Here is a 14,165-nt window from a genome sequence, read left to right as displayed (position 1 = left end):
TGTGAGTGTGTGAGTGAATGTGTGTGTGTGTCTGTGTTGCCCTGTGAAGGACTGGCGCCCCCTCCAGGGTGTATTCCCGCCTTGCGCCCAATGATTCCAGGTAGGCTCTGGACCCACCACGACCCTGAATTGGATAAGGGTTACAAACAATGAATGAACGAATGATGTTTTTAGTTATTGTTATACCTACATAATAATAAATACTACCTGCTTTGTGTGTTTCATCCATCCATTATCTGTAATCGCTTATCCAATTTTTAGGGTCGCGGGGGGTCCAGAGCCTACCTGGAATCATTGGGCGCAAGGCGGGAACACACCCTGGAGGGGACGCCAGTCCTTCACAGGGCAACACAGACACACACACACATTCACAACTATGGACACTTTCGAGTCGCCAATCCAGCTGCAACGTGTGTTTTTGGACTGTGGGAGGGAACTGGAGCACCCGGAGGAAACCCACGCGGACAACACACCAACTCCTCACAGACAGTCACCTTTGTGTGTTTATTTTGCTAATTACAAATAAAAAGAGATTTTGGAGGATTTGCTCATGACTGCTCCTATAAATTACTCTTTCTTTTTTTTTAATTTAAGTACTTTATGATTATTAAAATTATGTTACAATTTTGACTATTGTATTTATCCTGTTTAATTCTGCTAATTAAAGACAACAAAGTATTCACTGTGCTGTTGTAAATATGGAGGTGGGTAAAAAAAAATAAATACTGCGATTAGAAATCATACACTGCTTTCTGTGATAAATGTATGCGTCTGTTTCAGGTTATGCATACTTCACTGACTGGCGTCTAGGGGGTATCGTTCGTGTTCGGAAAACAGACGGTGGAGAGATGGTGATTATCCGACGAGGGATCAGCCACATTATGCATGTCAAAACTTTCAACACTGATATACAGATTGGTGAGGAACGCTTTCATCTCTACATTAATTTACCCTCTTGCTTTTTTCTTTTAATCTTTCTCTCCCTTTTCCTCTGTTCTTCCATAGGAAGAGCAAAACTTAGTAGATCCAAGAACGTTTTCTGTTAGATCCATTTTATGCTTTATTATAGATCTAGGCCAGGGATGATTAATTAAAATTCATTAAGGTACAGTTAGAGAATTTCCTCAAGCCAAGGTCCGGAACATAAAATGTTGCTATAACTACAAGGCTACTTCAATATGTAGGATTAGGCACTGATCATAATGCAGGATATACATTATGTAATTAACAACAGAATTGTTCATTCTTGGGCTACTTTTTTTGGCCCCAGGACAGTGGAGCCCTGCCCTGTGTGTGTCACTCATTGGAGTCTCAGTGCTCATCATAACACACAGATCTGATTGGCTGAGTAGCCTCACGTGTGATATGCAGAAAAGAGTTGGAACGATAAACCTGAACCATAACGACTAGAAGAGTCGCACCCTGTAAACAGCTCTTAATAGTTTATCAGTTACAGGTCCAGGTCCAGGTAGGACAGCGTCTGGGTCTAGGCTGTTAAAATTATGGATATCCTGACTTTGTTTTAAAGTTCAGTACACACATTTTTTATAGAATCTGAAAACACTTTTAGTTCTTTTAAAATGAATGGATCAGAAAGAGTCCAGAATGACTTTGAATTAAATATATTTACAAAACTGTATCAGTCAAAAACATTCTCACTGTGTTTCTCTTTCAGGTTCTAACTTCTGTAACAGGCCATCAAACCCTAATGGAGACTGCAGTCACTTCTGTTTTCCAGCCCCTTACTCCCAGCGTGTGTGTGGCTGCCCTTACGGAATGAAGTTGGCACCCAATCAGCAGACATGTCTTGAAGACCCATCAAATGAGCCCCCTACACTGCAGTGTGGCTCCAATTCTTTCTCCTGTTCTAATGGAAAGTGTGTCCCCCAGAGCTACCGTTGTGATGGTGTGGACGACTGCCATGACAACAGTGATGAAGCCAACTGTGCAGCAAACAGTAATATAGTTACTATCCATTGTTTCCGTTTTGTGTATAATAAGCTCCTTGTAATAGAGAGTTCCCCTTTAGCATGTTGAAATCTGCTCGCAGAATTGTACAAATTCATGCACAGTCAGCATAGCATAGTAAAATGTGGATTTTCTGTCTTTACATAACTATGCAATGTGTTAGTTTCAGAATGAGTATGAGCACTCTTTTAGAACAGTTTATAAATAAATATTTTTCACTGGCTGCATCTGAACACAGGTGACCCGTGTAAGAGAAAACCTAGCATTTGTTAACTTGCTCAAATCTGTTCATTTTTGGCTTTCCCATATCATCCATATCATGATCCTGAGGTGTAAAATTAAATGCAACAAATATAAATTACATTTTTGAAATACAGAAATAAATAGCCTTGTAGAATAAATGAAACTACATACGATACATACGATGATTTTTCAGGAAAGTGTTTCTATTGCTTGTTCTTTCCTGGTTCAATAATACCTCTTTCCACTCTCATTCAGATGGCACATGCTCCTCCACAGCCTTCACCTGTGCCAATCAGCACTGTGTGCCCAGGAACTGGCACTGCGACGGACACAATGACTGTTTAGATGGCAGTGATGAGAGAGACTGTCCTACACAGACTTTTAACACATGCCAGGCGGATCAGTTCAGCTGTGCCAATCACCGCTGCATCCCACACACCTGGCTCTGTGACACTGATAATGACTGCGGAGATGGCTCAGATGAAACCAACTGTGGTAAGATGATCCTGGAAGTCCTGCCATCCTCATAACATGCCTTTATCATGGCATTTGCCTTGCTGAAGATTTTGCGTTTTGTTTGGCAGATGCTATAGGGACATGCCACCCAGGTCAGTTCCAGTGTCCTGACCACCGCTGTATTGATCCAGCCTATGTGTGTGACGGAGATAGAGACTGTGTGGATGGAGCAGATGAGCAGGACTGTAGTAAGAGTTATGCTGTGCTCCTTAACAAGGCTTCTCTTCAACCCTTGCAATAAGTTTTATCTACTGTCACACATTAGTGTACACTGATTTCATGTCAAAAATTTCCTTTGAGGTATCAGCATTTAAAATTAATTACCAGTTTCAATGCTATAACTGATACTGTATCATAAGGTGTTGTGCACCATCAAACTGAAGTCACAAGGCAGTTGGTGGAGTCATCTCTTAAAGAAGAAAAAATGCTATACACATATCTGTGCGTTAAAAAAATGCACTTTACTTTGCTGTGATTTAGTTTACAACTGCACTGGCTATGAGTTCAAGTGTGCTAATGGACACCAGTGTGTGAATTCCTACTACCGCTGTGATGGGGTCTTTGACTGCAGTGATCGCTCTGATGAGTCCGGCTGTCGTAAGTGTTACATTTTGTGTCATATTTCATCCACCAATGTTCATAGATGTTTACAGTCTGTAAAATACCTAATTGGCCATATAACAAAAATGTCATGATCTTTGAAGACATATCACAATACATATGACCTGAGTGTTTTTAGTATAATCTCTGTGTCAAAATATAGAAGTTGATGATATGTACCTCAATATTTTGACACAGAGATTGTACTAAAAATGCCACAAACTAGCGTATTTATTTTTAGTCTGTGTTTACATGATTTACTGCACTAAATACAATTGTGCATTCGTTTATAGTGAAACTTTTAGTAGATCGGTGTGCTTTTAGTATGGATGATATACACAGTATGGTATTAAGAGAGACACTGTTTATCACAAGTACAAATTTATTATAAAAACAGTATGTAATAAAAAAAACCTTTAACTTACTGTAACAACCGTTGACCTTGCAGCGACAAGGCCACCCGGCATGTGTCACCATGAAAGTGAGTTCCAGTGCCAGTCGGATGGCAGCTGTATACCTTCTGCGTGGGAGTGTGATGGTCATCCTGACTGCGAGGATGGTTCCGATGAGCACCATGGGTGCCCCCCACGGACCTGCGCCAGTTCTCTGTTTCGCTGCAATAATGGAAACTGCGTGTTCCGCAGCTGGCTCTGCGATGGCGACAATGACTGTCGGGACGGCAGTGATGAGCGTGACTGCCCCACGCCACCGTTCCTCTGCCCCAGCTGGCAGTGGCAGTGCCCAGGGCACAGTGTGTGTGTCAACCTAAGCAAAGTGTGTGATAACAATCCTGATTGCCCGAATGGAGCAGATGAGTCGCCACTCTGCAGTAAGTCTTTACTTCTCTGCTCTTTGAACTCTAATGAGAGATATCCCTAGACATGCAAGACCAGTTAACGTGACCCTGTATATAGAGATTGGTTACAGATTAGGTGCTACTTCTACGAAAATCAGAAGACCTTATATACAGCACCAGATTCAGTTTCTAACCTAAAGTTTTTAAAACCTATAGAACAGTGGAAAAATCAGGGGACATTTTTTTATACTGCTTTTTACTTTCCAGTCCAAACAGCTAAGTACCTAGCACCTAGGTGTATTCAGGAAATACTCCTGAAGAGATAAGATACAATGAAGCATGAAAATCAAGGAAATAAGGAAGCAGAAAGTCAGTAGAAATTAGCGGAATAAAACACTCAATTTTTCAAAAATTCTGTTTACTCCTAACAACCATGCATGATATGGGTCAAATAGCAGATAGCAGCCAAAACCTTAATCCTTACATAAACAGTGCTTTGAGGTACAGGGGAAAAAAATCAAGCTTTGCTCTTGCTTCAGATCTGTTCACTCTTCCACTGTGAGTTTCCAAATCAAAAATTAAGTCTGAAAGAATGTGAAAAGAAGTTGTTACTAAATCACATGATATGTCAAAATCAGTGACAAACTACTGGTGTTTCTTAGAGCAATAGACTGGACACCCCAAAGCCCAAACCTCAGCATCACAGAATGTGATTGGGGTTACTTGGATTGCAGAAAATGCTACCAACTTTTAAGACTGAACTTTGGAGGTGTTCCCTCCAAAAAATTCCCGCACTTTATACACAAAAGCAAGCCACTTGAAAAGATTAGAAGCTGTAATACAAGCAAAGGATACTCTACATTATGACAAAATAATATACTTAGCTCTTATAATTTTGGCCTAATGCTGAAAAATGTAAAACTTATACTTAATGGTTGCTATAGTGACTAGAAACTGAATAGATAAAAGCTGGGCTCTGCCTACTTCTCAGTACTGGGCATTTAAATACATTTTGCTAAAAAATATTATTCAATGGGATTTTATTAAATCCTTTGTGAACATTGGAATTGGTGTTTGTTTGACTAATATTTTCTCTTATTTGGTCATTTAATTAAGTAATAACTTGCTGACATTAATGTCTATTTTTCCATTTGTGAAAAAGATCTTTTATCCTTACCAGGTTTACATATCATGTGTTTATAAAGTAAACTTTTTGACATGAGAAATCTTATGTTACAAATCAAGCATGTGTGCCTATGATCTTGTAATTAAATTTAAAGTGATCTGTGATTTCCCTTTTCCATGTTCCCCTCACTGTTCTCAGATGAGCCTTTACCAGGTAGGCCAAATCCTTAATCATCCACAGTCCTCTGCATGTAGCATTGATTTACCCCAAACTCTGCCTCACTGTGTTTGCTAACTGACCAATTATAGACAAAATGCTGTTAAATCTAAATTGTTGGTAGAATAGCATGGAACATGTGTAGTGCAGTATCTATTGTATAGTCTCAAATATTGCACTGTAAGATCATCATACCTTATGCTTTATTTTTCTGTATTAAAATGAAAAGAATATTACAAACCTAAGTCAAAGCATTCCGGATCTGTCATAGGTACAACATAGGTGTTGTATGCAGATGAAGAAGCAGTGCATGCTCTATAGACTTTTCACTAATTTATTTTCCTTCATCTTTAGACCAAGAGAGTTGTTCAGATGGAAATGCGGGCTGCACTCAAGGCTGTATCCAGGGTCCATTTGGGGCTCAGTGCACATGTCAAATAGGCTATCGGCTCCAAAGTGACGTAAAGACGTGTGAGGATATAGACGAGTGTGATCCTCCCGGTCTTTGCAGCCAGCACTGTTTTAATGAGAGAGGCTCCTTCCGTTGCCACTGTGAGGATGGATATTCACTTGAGGCAGATGGAAGGACCTGCAAGGCCTCAGGTGTGTCTAAGTGTACATGTGTTTGTGTTTTTGTACATTTTCTGGGCAAAACAGTATTGACTTTGTAGTAAAACAGGTGAAAATTAACTAACAGTTGATTGATAATCTAAAGAGTCAGGCCTTCAGTTGATATTCTGGAGCGGAGACAGTCATCCCCGGTGCCTGGGGAGCAGTTGGGGATTGGGTGCCTTACTTAGGGACAACTCAGGAGTGGATTGAGGGAGGAGGGCAGTGCTGTTCTTTCTCCCCCCCCCCCCTTTCCTGCTGGTCTTGGGATTACAACCAGTGACATTCCAGTCCCAAGTCCTCTTTTCTAACTATTGGCTTACTTGAAACCCCAGGGGGATTGCACAATTTTCTGAAAGATTTGATTTTTAATTTGATTTCAGACGAAGATAAGCAATAAAAAATGTTACTACAGTACTTTGAATAGTTTAAATACAGCAAGCATGATAATTCTATTAAACCCAGACATGTAGTTTCCAGGATCTACTCTTAGTTTGAAATGTCTACATCAGAAGTAAGACAGACGCGCTTGTAATTTTGCAATGATTGATGAACTCAAACTGGCAGAGTGGAGCCATGTTTGATGTTAGAGGAGCTGCTCTCTCCTGTTCTCTGCCGTCTGATCGGATTACTGCAGATAAGACAAATAACATATATGTCAGTCACAAACTTTCGCATGGTGTAATTAGGTTTCAATAATCAGACAAAGACTTGTTTATGAACTGCACTACTGACAGGGACCTGTCCACCACAGAGATAACCTGCTGAAAAATGCAGTCATTCGATATTCTTTCCTTTTTTCTGAGCATTTTTCAACCACAGTGCTGCTTTATGTGCCTCCATGAGGCTGTCCTGAGGCTTCATTCATTGTATTTTGTAGTTTATAACTATTGGTTGGATAGCAGAACCATGCTGAAAAATCTTATTTGTAATTCTGAATATCACAGGGATGTGTTTTTTCACAATCTGACAGGATCTCGAGAAGTGATACTGCTGGTGGCCAGTCGTAATCAAATCATATCTGATGACATCATTTCCCAGCCAAATGTGGTTCAGTCCCTTGTCCGAGATGGCCGGAATATAGTGGCTTTGGATTTTGACTCAGTGACTGATCGCGTGTACTGGTCTGATACTACACAGGACAGGATATGGAGTGCACATAAGAATGGCAGTGACAGGACTGTGGTAATGATACAGCAAATATTATATGTTATACTTCATAAAAAAGAGACATGGTGTCATTGATGCAAAGCATTGAATCCTCACGGATCATTTTGTTTAATGTGAGAGAGCGAGTAAGTAAATGACAAGCACATTCAGTGAAGTTCACTGTAGCTAAAAACAATAAAGAGGAAAAATAATTCACTTTTTGCAGTGTATTAGAATATTCATTTGGGTGTTTGGAGCATATATCAATCCACAAACTGGGGATGACTACAAAGTCCTTTTTTTCTGAGCATGTCCAATCAGAGTGCTTGTCCTTTATGTGAGAGAGCAAAGAGGAGGTTAAATCAAGCAAAACAAACACTACGAGCAGGGAGAGATAAGTGTAGTGAGCATAAATGGTGAAAACGAGAATGGGAAATAAAGACAACCAAATACAAAATGACTTAAAAATGTAGAACTTACTGCTCATTGCTTCCTGGGCTCTCACATTAAACTGAATTGTGGCTAACTGAGTTAAAGGGACAAAAGCTGAAACCAGTCTGTCTGAACGTTTCATTAAGACTCCAGTCAAAAAGGATATAATATGTTCCCTTTAAGACTTGATCATGACAAATTACCATTGATTTTTTTTTATTCAGAACTTACTGAAGCAGTTGCATTATAAAACAAATCAGATTATACAACTGACAGTCTCCTATCTTTACCATTTTAGATTTTTGACAGCGGTGTGACGGTCACTGAAAGCCTTGCAGTGGACTGGGTGGGTAGAAACCTGTACTGGACAGACTATGTTCTAGAGACCATAGAGGTGGCCCAACTGGATGGTTCTCACAGAACAGTGCTTGTTAGTCAGAATGTCTCAAATCCAAGAGGCCTTGTTCTGGACCCCAGGAATGGGTAAGCTCTATAATACACAGACACTGATCATGATCTATGATCTGATGAACTTTGATTACTGCAGTGAAAGCAGGCTAAAAATAGGGGGAAATAGGCACAATATCTCCAAGTAACTTTGCCTACAAATGCATCCTTTTAATACTACTGTTGTGAAGTTGGAACACTGTAATATAACATTTGGCAAAATCACATTCAGTTAATTATACTTTGTAACTCAGTTCACCTATAGGCTGACCATGGAATCTTAATTCATGTATTTAATGGAATCAATTAGAAATTTTAAAAGAACCAAATATCTTAACACTATTTGTTATGGTACCGTGTCATTTAATAAGGGTGAGTGAAAACTGTTTATCCTGTTTTGTCTTTGTTTTAGTGTTCACCTCATGTTTTGGACAGACTGGGGAAGAAATCCTCGTATAGAGAAAGCCAGCATGGATGGCAAGCTGAGGACTACCATCATCAGCAACAAAATCTACTGGCCCAATGGTCTGACCATAGACTACCCAAATAGCCTGCTGTACTTTGCTGATGCGTATCTCGATTTCATTGACTACTGTGATTACAATGGAAACAACAGGAAACAAGTTTTGGCCAGTGATCTGGTGAGATGTCATTACTGCAATACTGACTTGCGCGGATATTTAGGATTTTAAATTTTTGTATGAATTAAAATTCATCTCTTGTCTCTCTATAAAAGGTACTGCAACATCCCCATGCAATTACCATTTTTGAGGATTTTGTGTATTGGACCGACAGATACATCAATCGTGTGATCCGAGCCAACAAGTGGCACGGAGAGAACCAGACGGTGATGCTGTATAACCTGGCCCAACCTATGGGTCTGGTAGCAATGCATCCAGTCAGACAGCCCACAGGTAAGACATTATTGGATCCTGCCATTAATTATTAGATTAATTATCTATTTACCTATAGATTTTTCCTGACTGTGTTTTCTCCCTTTGCAGGCGACAACCCATGTTCATCAAAACCCTGCACCCATATCTGCCTGCTCTCTGCATCTGGACCCAGGTTTTACTCCTGTGCTTGTCCCTCTGGCTGGACCCTGGCAGCTGACCAGTTCACGTGTGCTAGAGGTATGACACCCCTACCAAAATGCAAATGCAAAATGAACTAGTTAAGAAAACTTCATCAATATAAGCATCAATAACATTGTGTAAATTCTTTACTTATTTAATTGAATGTGACTGGACAGCTGTCTCACACAGGTCTATAATGTTGTCTTTACAGTGGATGATCCCTTCCTGGTGGTTGTTAGGGATAGCATCATTTATGGTATTTCCCTCAACCCAGAATCTAAGAGCAATGATGCCATGGTACCTGTTGCTGGGCTGCAAAACGGATACGACGTGGACTTTGACGATGCTGAGCAGATAATATATTGGGTGGAACACCCTGTAAGTGTGAGCAAGTTCTTTTACATGCCATTCACAAATTAGAGTTGTGAATACTGACTGTAAATTGTCATTTTGTTGTTAGTGATTTGTGAAAACCATTATTTTGATCTATATCCTATGTGTTTCTTGGAATATAATTGTACTCTTGGAATTACCTGTTGATTTTGAAAATAAGTTGAGTTGGTGATTCTCCCTCATGTGCAGGGGGAGATTCACAGGGTTCGGTCTGATGGCACTAACAGGACTGAGTTCGCTCCAGCGGCTATCTTGGGATCTCCAGTGGGGCTGGCTCTAGACTGGATGTCTCAGAATCTGTACTATACAAACCCATCTACACAGTCGATAGAGGTGAGGTAGCCAGTAATTCTTAGAGTCAGTAATCAATGCTGGTGTCAATCGCCATTAAATCTTTGGGCACTTTTGTGCTTCTTTCCCAAACTATAACAAAATTTCCAATGAATCAAGTATATTTGAAAAAAAAATTCCTCTTAAAATTCACCCTCTTAATTTTGTTTGACATTTATTCAGGTGCTGAGGCTGAAAGGTGAAGTGCAGTACAGGAGGACTCTCCTCATTAACAATGGTACCCCGACCGGGGCAGGCACCCCAATTGGCATAGCAGTGGACCCGGCACGTGGGTAAGCCCCAGTTGAGCAGTGACCTGGCACAAAGCCTGACTCTCCTTTTCACTGAAAGCCATACAACGTGCTGGAAATACTACTAAGAGCAAGGATTAAAAAAAAAGAAAAACAACAAAAAAAAAAATACTGGAAATCCAGCCTATGGAACTGCACTTAGCTTCATCAAACATATTTTGTACTAATAGTGCCATTTACTTAAAAGTATCAAATGAGAGTCCTAGAAATCTGAAAATCATCTCATCATCTTTAACCCCCTAACACTTTAGAGTGGTTGCATAATAATGTCTATCTTAGAATTTCATCTAATCACTTGTGTTTAAATGAGAGAGAATGAGAACAAATTGATAGAAAAGTACTGAATAGAAATACGATATTTTATTGTTACTGCCGAAATTCTATGTGAAATCTGTTTTAAGTTAGCTTGCATACACTCTTTAAATATAATGCAGCACATCCACCAAAACATTGCTCCTTTTATATAATTATGAAACACAGTAGCTGATACAGTTACAATCCCTACAGTGAAAATGCACACATGGTAAATATTCTAAACCTCAGACTTGATTTATTTTAATTAGTCAAGACTTACTCTTTTGTATTTGCTTAGTTATGAGACTGAGAAATGAAAATATGGTCCCATGTTTATTAGTTTTTAACAGAACCACCATGTACTTAAATTGACTTGCCAAATTTACAGTCCCACTATACCATATGATACATAATCTGTTTTCATTCAAATTTGTTTAGCTACTCTCTACGCTACTCAACATTGGTCATTTTCTGACTACGAAACTGACTTCTGACTGTTGACCACATAGTATTTGGTATCATACATATCTCAAATGTATTTATTGATTGTAGCAGTACTGATCTGTTTCATAGATAATCTGCACCTGCCCCATGTGCTGTGTTACAGAAAGATGTACTGGACAGATCAAGGAACAGAGAGTGGCGTTCAAGCCAAGGTGGCAAGTGCGGACATGGATGGGTCAAACTCAGTTGTCCTCTACACATCCAACCTTGAGCATGTGGAGTTTATTACTATTGACATTAAAGATAATAAACTCTACTGGGCTGTCACCGGGACAGGAGTGGTTAGTTGCATTTACATCTGCTAGCAAGTTTTGCTAACACCATTTCAATAAAATGAAGTACTAAACTGACCAAATTATAGTGTTTCAGTAACCAAACTAGAAAAAGTACTACAACTCTAAGTTTGAGGTAATTTTTAATAGTGCTTCAGTAATTTATTAGTTATTCTTAGTTGTTGTACTAATCAAAGTGTAGTTATTAATTAATCAGTTTTAAATTATGGAATTAATGTTTCCTTAATTAATGAACACATGTAAACTAATAATTAATAACTATTTTAGTTTATGAATTACTCATCTCTAACATAAAGCAAAATATTGATTAAGCATAAGGACTTAATCAAAAGTAAGGAAATTTGTGTTTGGTAGATTATTTCTTCATTGTAACTATGCCTCTTGGCAAAAAAAAACTACCATTTGAAAGCCTGTTAATTTCCCTTTTAAATGGTGCCACATTTGTAAGGAACATGTATTTGTGGAATGAGCAGTAGAGCTGAGTGTGTGGGTTGCGCCCATGAAAAATTAGCCAAATCCTCTCTGCCAATGCCAAACAGCTTATTCTGTGTGATGATGTGGGGCGACATCTCCCTCACTGGAAGAACTAGGCTTGTCATCATTGGAGGCAATCTCAATGCAGAGAGATAGAGATGAAATTCTGCAACCAGTGGCAATCCCGTATCTCCACAGTCTGGGACCAAACTCTATCCTCCAGCATGACAACACTCACCCCCCACAGAACGGGGTTTATCAGAGACTACCTCCAGAATGTGGGAGTGGAGAGGATGGACCTCAACCACACCGAACACTTGTAGGATCAGCTTGGGCTTGCTGTTGGTGCCAGAGTGACCAACACAACCCACATACTCATCTCTACTTCTCATCCCACAAATGCATGTTCCTTACAAATGTGGCACCATTTAAAAGGGAAATTAACAGGCTTACCATCGTTATAAGATTTATTGCAAAGAGGCATTGTTTCAACAAATGAATAATCTACCAAACACATTTTATTACAACTGCTATGTTACAGTGAGATGTAATGGTTGGTGTAGTGTAGTGGGTGACAGCACATTAGGGTTCAGTTCCTTTTGGGTAAGCACACTATGCTACACCAATAAGATACATTGGTCAAGATTCCTAACACTACATTTACCGCTGTAACAGGAATGTAATTGTAAGTTGCTGTGAGTAAGACTGTCTGCAAAAAAGCAGTAAGTCTAAACAGTGACAAATTGCTATTCACTGCTAAATTCATAAGTACCGGAACATCAATAATGGAACTGTAATGTTAAAATTATCGCTCCTCTTCAAATGACCTAATTTAAAATGCTCTTGTTGTCATTCTGAACCAAAAACAGATTGAGAGGGGAGATCCAAATGGTTCAAACCGCATCACTTTGGTATCTGGCCTCTCCCATCCATGGGGTGTTGCTGTGCATGGAGACTATCTGTATTTCACTGACAGGGATTTCGAGGTGATTGAACGAGTGGACAAAGTAACTGGAGCCAACAAAGTTGTTCTGCGGGACAATGTAGCTGGCCTCAGAGTCCTCAAAGTGCATTACAGAGAGAGTAAGTAATAGTTATCACTTATTACCTTATAATCTACCTTGTCTTTGGTCATTTTAGGCCCTCTGAGCTCCCTTTCTACCCCCTGATTCTTATCGCGACAGCCTTATGGCCTTTTCTGGAAGGCCATCTAATCCTGGATAGCCATGTGGCAATTACCAGGAATGAATGGCTTTTAATGAGGGATCACTTTACCAATTTGTTCCCCTCTGCCTCAGAAGGATGCTTGACTTTATTTAGGGCAGAATCAGTGTTTCTTTGTTCCATGATCAATGGACAGGTGCATTCCTCTGGCACTGAACGGTGCTTTTTTCTGCAGCTTTGTCCAGTTAAAACAGCAGAGGCTAAAGTTACAGATGAAGCAAATAATCACTACTGCCTGTCACAATTGTAGCAGTATTACTACAGGGCTGTAAATGAATTTTCTTTAAAGTATGCTTTGATAATGTTCTGTTTAAAATATCAACATAGCACACTGCATAACATTTTTAAAATGTTATGCATCTCTCTTTTTTTCATTCCTTAGCATCTGTAGGCTCTTCTAATGGATGCAGTAATAACATGGGCGTATGTGAGCAGCTGTGCCTTCCTCGTCCTGGAGGACTTTTCACCTGTGCTTGCGCTACAGGCTTTAAACTCAATGCTGATAACAGAACCTGTGCTCCGTACACATCCTACGTGGTCATCTCTATGCTGACCGCAATCAAGGGATTCAGTCTGGAGGGTGCTGATCATTCTGAGGCCATGGTCCCTGTGGCAGGAAGAGGTGACGTTTAGTTGAATGTTATTATTAGTATGTGTAACTGAACTGGAAATACTACATATGCCAAATCATTGGTACTTTGTGGTCCACATATGTCTTCATTGTTTTGTTTTTTTTGCTAAAACATGACAGTTTAAAAACTTATCTTAGGATTAAATATATTGTTTCTCTGTTCTTTACTGTGCCTTATCCAAAAGGAATTCAGTCCAGCCTGGAGCTCTCATTTTCAGCCCAGACACCCTTACATTGTAGGTCCACCTTGTAGACGTATAGTCAGAAACAAGAGATCATCTGTTGCTGCACAGTTTGTGTTAGTCGTCCTTTAGTCCTATACCAGTGGTCACTGGATGCTGCCACAGGACATATTTTTGGTTGGTGGACCATTCTCCGTCCAGCAATGGCACAAAGGCCTTTAAAAACTTCAGCCGCACTTCTGTGTCTGATACCACATCAGTGTCCCTGCAGCGCTGAGAATGATTGATGACCCTAATTATGCCTGCCTTTATATTTTTTTATGTTTTTATGACATTTTTACTAATAAATTG

At 39.6% G+C, this 14,165-nt stretch overlaps 1 protein-coding gene across 1 annotated transcript in view; it reads left to right on the top strand.

Annotated features, from left to right (window-relative positions):
- The window catches only part of lrp2a (low density lipoprotein receptor-related protein 2a), a 90,320-nt gene that overhangs the window by 31,120 nt on the left and 45,035 nt on the right, over positions 1-14,165 (top strand). Inside the window, exons 20-38 of the mRNA XM_066686354.1 lie at positions 781-918; positions 1,676-1,957; positions 2,467-2,706; positions 2,796-2,915; positions 3,208-3,324; positions 3,776-4,156; positions 5,448-5,462; positions 5,820-6,068; positions 7,048-7,259; positions 7,954-8,138; positions 8,515-8,743; positions 8,839-9,016; positions 9,107-9,235; positions 9,390-9,556; positions 9,761-9,904; positions 10,085-10,194; positions 11,114-11,291; positions 12,647-12,860; positions 13,384-13,623. Coding sequence (XP_066542451.1) covers positions 781-918; positions 1,676-1,957; positions 2,467-2,706; positions 2,796-2,915; positions 3,208-3,324; positions 3,776-4,156; positions 5,448-5,462; positions 5,820-6,068; positions 7,048-7,259; positions 7,954-8,138; positions 8,515-8,743; positions 8,839-9,016; positions 9,107-9,235; positions 9,390-9,556; positions 9,761-9,904; positions 10,085-10,194; positions 11,114-11,291; positions 12,647-12,860; positions 13,384-13,623 — 3,528 coding nt within the window. The remainder of the gene's footprint in view (positions 1-780; positions 919-1,675; positions 1,958-2,466; positions 2,707-2,795; positions 2,916-3,207; positions 3,325-3,775; positions 4,157-5,447; positions 5,463-5,819; positions 6,069-7,047; positions 7,260-7,953; positions 8,139-8,514; positions 8,744-8,838; positions 9,017-9,106; positions 9,236-9,389; positions 9,557-9,760; positions 9,905-10,084; positions 10,195-11,113; positions 11,292-12,646; positions 12,861-13,383; positions 13,624-14,165) is intronic.

Source organism: Hoplias malabaricus, chromosome 12, assembly GCF_029633855.1.
Source record: "Hoplias malabaricus isolate fHopMal1 chromosome 12, fHopMal1.hap1, whole genome shotgun sequence".
Taxonomy (NCBI): Eukaryota; Metazoa; Chordata; class Actinopteri; order Characiformes; family Erythrinidae; genus Hoplias; species Hoplias malabaricus.
This window is presented reverse-complemented; position numbering and strand designations above follow the sequence as displayed.